Consider the following 7,604-nt stretch of genomic DNA (forward strand, 5'->3'; position numbering starts at 1 on the left):
GTGGGCTCATTTTTCACTACAATATAAAGTCCTATGGAAACAGCACAACCATGGCTAGAAGTAGAGAGAAAGTCTTCTGTATGACAAAGTATAACAAAACTATGAGTTATAACAATGTTATAATGCCACAAATAATACATTTAATTGATTTTCTTATTTACAACGCTAAAAACAATTAAAAAAAACTGGAATGAACATGTCCAATGTTTCCCCAAGTCCACACAGGTGTCACCAATACTGTAGAAAACAGTGGCTCAACATGCTAGATAATATTTACAACTTGAATTAGTTTTCGTAATTGTTTCATTTTGCTTCTTGTAAACACAGTCTGAAAAGTCATTAATATTTTATTACATGACTTTTTGTGAAGCTGAGTCACTGTGATGAGTGTTGTTTTTGTGCTACACACAGTTAATGATTTATTTTTTGCAGTTAAAAAAAAAAAACAAAAAAAAAACAGGCATGTAGTATAAATTGAGTTTGATGAAATAACACAATTTAGGCTCGGATTAGTTACCCATCGTCATCTATAAGTAGTTCAAGGATTGCCATGTAGAAAACCAATGATTTTTTTTTCCTGATTTTTACAATTGGTGGTTTAAAAGGTGTAACTTTGGTGATTTTCTTAAAGTTAAAAAGGTTTTCAAACCGACTGGCTGGTTTTAAGGTTCAATGGGTTTACTTGTATTCTTAATCTCTTTTTCTTTTTGCACTCTTGAATGGTAAGGTCAAGGTTTAGGCAAGTGTTGGTTGGTGGTTATGGAAAAAACCCATTTTCCAGATTCACAAATATTAAAAACCTCTAAAATGTAAAATGCAGAGTTTACTACTACCATATAAATTATTTACAACAGCAAACATAATTGTGTTTGGTTATACCAGCTCATTGGTTATTTCCAGCAGTCCACAACACCTGTATAACTTAATTATAAAATGTATCTTACAGTTTATTTCTGTATGACTTCTGCAGAACTTGTCTTCACTCAAAGCTCGTTGTATTTTGCAGGAGTTTTTCTTGGCGGTGTCTAATGATGCCAAAGTGCTTCCAACCCTCAGGGATCAACTAACAGAGCTGGAGAGAACTGTAAAGCGCAAGTAAGTTAGTGTTTTTAGATTCTAATGTGGATGAGAAGTCTTTGATGATACAAACAATGCCATCAGGATTATTTTCCTGTTTCGTTTCTATAAGTTAATGATCAAACCCATACAAGGTAAGATTGATTCATTGCTGCTTAATTTTTCCTTTTTAGAGCCGAGGATGCCAGGTCCTTACAGAAAAAGGTATGAGACTGACTTTATTGCTTTTAAATTAGACATCATGTCCAGATGTTTTACTGTGCATATTGGAAACTGATGCTGCTTTATTCTGTCACAGCACAAAATCCTGCTGCGGCAGTTCAGCATGGGAGATGAGAAGCTCCAGAAACGCCAGCCAATCAAGAGTAATGATGAAAGTGAGTAAAGACTAAACAAACATGCTCGGTCTATAAATACCTTGTGGTCATATACAGTATAGTCTATACTATTAATTGTCTCTGTAATCTCTGTCTAGTCTTCAGGTGATTGATAATAGTTTAATAATTTGTATCAGGGATTTATATATTTTGGTCACTCAGATCATTTACAGATTATCGCCTGGTTACAGTATTGTTGCCAAAATGTGCTTTTTGTTTTTTTTTTTCTTTTGCATGCAAGTTGTGTGTAGAGTTACTACAAAAAGGTTTTTTTTAATCTGTCGGATTACATTAACACCAGGAGACTTTCATTCCACATGCAAATCCAATGTTAAGTTACTGAAAACTGACTTTTTGGAAAAAGATGTTCAGAAACTCCAGTTGTGGTGTCGATGTATCGACATGGAAAAAGAAAACTTTTGAAAGTGGTGACACAGACATCCACATGTGCATCCTGACTGAATTTTATCACCGTGGGTCCTTCCCTGATTCATCACAGCCATATAAATCACTTTATACTCAACCAACCCTCTGCTTCCTGTTTACACTGGCACAGGCACACCTATTGTACCTGACTGTCCAGGTGATATGCATTTTCACGCATAGTACTGTGGATGAGGATTATTAATTCGAATGACTCTTAAAACGTTTTGTCTGGACACAGTATCAGTGTGGATGTGGCTTAGCAAACACCAGCAGTGCCAGTCGATTCCTCAGTTGCATCATTAGGCTGATGATGCCGCTAATGTCCCCCTTTTGGCTGCCCAGTCACACACATGTACATTACTGCTGACACTGCTGACTGATTCTTAACAGGCAGCTCTTATTAAACACTGCTAGAAATAGGAAATGCTGATACAGTTTTGTTCCTCCCACCCAAACCCTTAAAAGAAAACCAGGATGTACATGCAAACACTGATATCGCAGCTGATATGCAGTAGATGTTCTTTACCAGTTTGTTTCATTTGAATAGTGTGAAAAGAAAAAAAAAAAAGAAGCAGCATCCAGGATTTCACAGGAAAAGCAGAGTGGACATAAAGATGTAATAAAGAAGTTCCTTTTCATCTTATCTCCTGACCTCTAAGTTGAAAACTACCACTCCTTCATTCCTTCTTGTTGACAGTCTCATATTTACTCTGATTCATGCCTCCAGTTCTGTTCAAAGTCTACTGCTGCGACCACACCTACACCACCATCCGGGTCTCTGTGGCCACCTCGGTCAGGGAGGTCATCGGTGCCGTGGCCGACAAGCTGGGGTCAGCGGAGGACCTGCTCCTGGTCAACCTGAGCTCAGCAGGAGGTGAGAGCGGCAGCAGCTACGTGTTAATCAAATGATTAGAGACAGCAAAGGGGAGAGCCCGAGCAGTTCACCCTGGCTGATGTATTGGGAAATGAGTGGCCTGTTGCGTTTGGTTTGCTGACTCCGATCGGCTGCTTCAGGAGCTGCTGAGCTCAGTTTTTCTCACAACATTCAGCACAAGGATGTTGATGTTGGTGGCTGCTCCTTATTGTCGTGACGTTTTGCCAGAAAGCACTTATGCAGCTCCTGTTTAGTGCACACATGACCTGAACATTGCTCACCAGAAGCAAGTAAACAAATCAGCTCTCCTACTTGGAGCTGATGATCACAGAGTTTATATATTTATGACCAATAAAATGTAGCTTTGCAAAGAAAAATCCAGGCTAGTGTTTATATGTGATAATGTAAAAGCATGAAAGAGTTGCTCTGACAGAGTGGAGTTGTGTATTGTGTTGTTCATACTGTGGTATACTGTGGGATAACTTCCGGAACACTGTTGTGAAACCGAAACTTTTGCAACCACTTTGCCCACTTCGAAATTTAAAAAAAAAAAAAAAAAAAAAGCATTTGCAGAAAGATTTTTTTGAGCTTTGTGTAAATACGGAGGAAAAGCAGGCCCTGAGCAAACAGCTCAGCTTACTAACAGGTCCACAGTGTTTATCTGTTACATATGATGTTTACTGTAGTTTAACATGTTATCATGCTGAAGTACACACAGTGCAGCTGATCGGCGTCTTAGCTTTGTATTTGAATAAATGTAAAAGCTGAAAATTTAGCTTATGATGGGATTGCATGTAATTTTAAGGGCTCTGTGAAGTTATTACAAATGATCCAGAGTCAGACATGAATGTTTGTACAACATTTCAAACTTTTTAATAACAACTTGTGTTAACTTGTGCAAACCACACAAGTTTCACACACATTGTGCAACATTTCCCAGTAACTCTGAGTTACGTATGTTTTTAACCACTTTCCGATTTCTTTCTACAGAAAAATCTGTCTTCAAGCCCAACGACGTTTCGGTTTTCTCCACACTCAGCATAAACGGACGCCTGTTTGTCTGCCGGAGGGACCAGTTGGATTCTTTGGTGCGTCAATATCTCTCAGAAAACACATGCCGCAGATGACTTTAGCACAACATAAACACAGAATCGCAAGTAGATTAGCTGCAGCTCCACCCAGCAGTATGTCCCTGCTGCTCTAAAATCTGTTTCAGCCAGCAATTTCTTTTTTTCCACATCATATGTATATTTGTGAAGTCTTCCATGAAATTAGCCACCAGCTAGCTTTTAAGCATCCCACTGAATGGACAGAAATTACTGTGCCATTTTGGGTTACATTTTTATGTGTTTCTGTGGGTTTAACGTGATTGTTTGTGCTTTTCAGACCCCTCTGCCCGAGCAGGAGGGCCCCTCTACAGGGTCACTGGCCACCTTTGAGTTGATGAGCTCTAAGGATGTGGCTTACCACATGACTTCCTACGACTGGGAGCTTTTCCACTGTGTACACGAGGTACGATAGAGCAACTGGGTTCCATTACCAGCTATGATTCAGTATATTTCTCATGAGGTTGGCACAACGTATCCGATAAATTTTCTTGATTTATTGACTCTAAATGAGGAGATGTTTAACTAGTTTTAAGTTTGTCAGCTATTGCTATTATTCCTGTTATTCAGAGAGAAATCAGCTGTTGTTTTTTTTTGCCGTCTTACAGCTTGAACTCATCTACCACACATTCGGGAGGCAGTACGTCAAGAAAACCACCGTGAACCTGGACCTGTTCCTGAGGAGGTTTAATGAGATTCAGTTCTGGGTGATCACAGAGATGTGTTTGTGTTCTCAGCTGAGCAAGCGAGTGCAGCTCCTCAAGAAGTTCATCAAGATCGCTGCCCAGTAAGGAGATCTTGTTTTACTGTCCGTTCTGCTCTCTCTTTCCTTAGAGTCTGTTTTGTTTATTTGCCACCCAAACTTCCATTTTATGTTCTCTGTTGAAGCTGTAAGGAGTACAGGAATCTGAACGCCTTCTTCGCGGTCATCATGGGACTGAGTAACCCAGCCGTGAGCAGACTGAGTCAGACCTGGGAGGTGAGTGTTTGTGCACAGTTTGTATGTTTGTTTTTAGATTTATCAGCACCTTAACTACAAGGTAACCTCTATTTGTATTCACAGAAACTTCCCAGCAAATTCAAGAAGTTTTACGTGGAGTTTGAAAACTTGATGGTAAGCTGACGCATCTAATTTGGTACTTTTTTCAATACAAAGCCTCTCCATCTTTGAGTAGTTTTGTTTTCTGTCTGAGAAAATACTGAAGTGAAAACCAGCGTGAGTGCAAACTCAGCTGGTTGGAGTCCACTTGTGGGTTTAGCAGCGTGGCCTTCGGTCAGGACTGTGATGGATCCGTTTAACACAGAGTCGGCAGATCTCAGAACAGTGTGATTGTTTCCACAGGACCCGTCCAGGAACCACCGGGCGTATCGGCTGACCGTGGCCAAACTGGAACCTCCCATCATTCCCTTCATGCCACTGCTGATCAAAGGTCAGACCCATTTATCTGATGGCCGTTTATTTCTTAATGTCTCATCGTTTTGGCCTGTACACCACAATTGTTTTGCTGTTGAATTGCTTCCTCAACAGCTTTAACCTCTACAATTTGCTCTAAGTTTACTTACAACATCTCCTTGTGTGTGTTTTTTTTTTCCAGACATGACTTTCACTCATGAGGGCAACAAGACATTTATCGACAATTTGGTCAATTTTGAGAAAATGGTGAGGCTCAGCAGGTGCAGATTGTTGTCTAGGAGTTGGTGTAAATCTCATTTTCTTCTTTATCCTTCAGTTAATTGCCAACATTTGTTGCTGATTGTGGCTCTTTGTCTTTCAGCGGATGATAGCTAACACAGTGAAGATAGTGAGATACTGTCGGAGCCAAACGTTCAGTAAGTCCCAATCGATCGTTTTATATCCATGAAGCTACGCTGTAAATCATTTAAGTTTTTTCAACGTAGAAACAGAATTTCCTCTGCTGTCTTAAGATATGAGTTAACTGAACATAGGTTGAATACTTTTTTTTATTTTTATGTGTTTGGAAAAGCAATATTAGCTGAGTTAAGTGAAGAAACTCAATCAGCGTTAGATATTAAACTAGTCTCTGTGGTCTCTCAGACAATTGTTACTAATCTTTTACATTTTCTCACTTTAAGGAGTCAGTTTGTTGTTTAAATTGAACAATTATCGGCTCCACGTTTTGAAACCATTTTATACTTTAGATGAAATGTGAAGCTGCTTCCAGTTGTTTTAAAGTACACAGGGGTTGGTAGTGAATTCAATGCTAACCTTCCACATAACATTTTAAATGACACACAGCAAATTTTTAAATTGTGAATCAATTCCTAAAGCCACCAGAAAAGAGTCTCAGGAATGCTTCAACTCTCCGACAATGCATGCTGGGAAGTTGGCTATCAGTTTAGTTTAGTTTCTTTTAAAACTTGATTTAATGAGCTAAATAAACTTGTAGATAAATTCAGCTGAATAAAAAAAAAAGACTAAAATACATCAGCTAATGTTACATAATCTAAGTTTTAAAATAATCTGACAACAAATACAAGATATTCTAGATTGAATTAATGTAAAATTAAAAAACTTGCATTAAGAAAAGATGAGTTGATTCCACTAAATTCCTGTTTATATATATATATATATATATATATATATATATATTTTTTTTTACAGCGTTTTACAGTGTAGGATAAAAAAATCAGTCAGTTGAATATTTGATTCAACTTTTAAAACATTTCAGAGCTCTGTACTGATTTCTAAAGAAGGTTTTCACTTTATTTTTTTCCCAATTCTTGACGTTTTTCTTTCTGTTCAAATCAGGTCCAGACTCACCGCTGGCGAGCAAGAACCACCCAGACGTTTGGTCTTACGTCCGTCAGCTCAGCGTCATCGACAACCAGAGGACGCTAACTCAGCTCTCTCATGAACTTGAGCCGCGCAGGTCTTGAAACCACTCAGGGACAAAGATGTTACCGTCTGATGCTGCTTCACAACATGACGTGTGTTTGCACTGGTGTGAATTTTACTCCGACACAGGCAATCACATGGAGGACCTAATGATGCATCAGATAATGAGATATTGTTTCAGAAGCTGTTATCTGACTTGTTAAGCCTTTTATTACAGTATTTTGTGATATTTTAACAACGGTAATTGTTGGCGGGTGAAGCACCTCTCATATCACTGTCACGCGGACATCAGTTCATCTCCAACTCAGACAATTGAAGAAATTTAAGATCTTCGGGGGATCTCATTCATCAGATTATTGTGTAACATTGCAGACGTAAACACTATGTGATGCTTTAATAACGCAAACTCTCAATATTCCTGATATTCAGTTGTTTCGTATCTTTTGTATCAAACAATATTTATACATATTCAGCTTTGTGAGATTCTTATGTGGTGTACATTGTATACAGATATTTATTTTGAAATGGGCATGCAGAGGATTCTGATTGTTTGACTTTTTATGTGAGCACATTTCTCTTTAAAAGCCTGAAATATCGTACATGTCTGAAAACCTTTTTTGTGTGCTGTAAATATTAAATATTTTAGATGTATTTGTTTGCTGTGCTGTCTTTACTGTTGTGTTCAGTTTTGCCACTTAAAGACTCACTCAAGGGTCGAGGGTCAAGGAGAAAAACACATTTGACCTTGTTAACATATCTACACAGTGTTTTTTAAATGGTAGAAGACACATCACAAGTGAAAGTGTATTGATGGCAGGCTGAACTTTCTGGTACTTTCTGAACTTTTCAGTAGAGACATCCATCCACCCATTATCTATACACCACCT

At 38.4% G+C, this 7,604-nt stretch overlaps 1 protein-coding gene across 1 annotated transcript in view; it reads left to right on the top strand.

Annotated features, from left to right (window-relative positions):
* rapgef4a (Rap guanine nucleotide exchange factor 4a) overlaps window positions 1-7,290 on the top strand; it is a 45,382-nt gene extending 38,092 nt beyond the window's left edge. The window contains exons 19-31 of the mRNA XM_008278721.1: window positions 1,007-1,095; window positions 1,251-1,281; window positions 1,376-1,454; window positions 2,608-2,754; window positions 3,745-3,842; window positions 4,141-4,266; window positions 4,469-4,647; window positions 4,749-4,839; window positions 4,924-4,974; window positions 5,203-5,290; window positions 5,456-5,520; window positions 5,636-5,690; window positions 6,631-7,290. Of these exons, the coding sequence (XP_008276943.1) occupies window positions 1,007-1,095; window positions 1,251-1,281; window positions 1,376-1,454; window positions 2,608-2,754; window positions 3,745-3,842; window positions 4,141-4,266; window positions 4,469-4,647; window positions 4,749-4,839; window positions 4,924-4,974; window positions 5,203-5,290; window positions 5,456-5,520; window positions 5,636-5,690; window positions 6,631-6,758 (1,227 nt within the window). The 3' untranslated portion in view covers window positions 6,759-7,290. The remainder of the gene's footprint in view (window positions 1-1,006; window positions 1,096-1,250; window positions 1,282-1,375; window positions 1,455-2,607; window positions 2,755-3,744; window positions 3,843-4,140; window positions 4,267-4,468; window positions 4,648-4,748; window positions 4,840-4,923; window positions 4,975-5,202; window positions 5,291-5,455; window positions 5,521-5,635; window positions 5,691-6,630) is intronic.
* The last annotated feature ends 314 nt before the right edge of the window (window positions 7,291-7,604 follow it).

The sequence above is a fragment of the Stegastes partitus genome, unplaced genomic scaffold (assembly GCF_000690725.1).
Source record: "Stegastes partitus isolate 25-593 unplaced genomic scaffold, Stegastes_partitus-1.0.2 Scaffold130, whole genome shotgun sequence".
NCBI classification, from domain to species: domain Eukaryota; kingdom Metazoa; phylum Chordata; class Actinopteri; family Pomacentridae; genus Stegastes; species Stegastes partitus.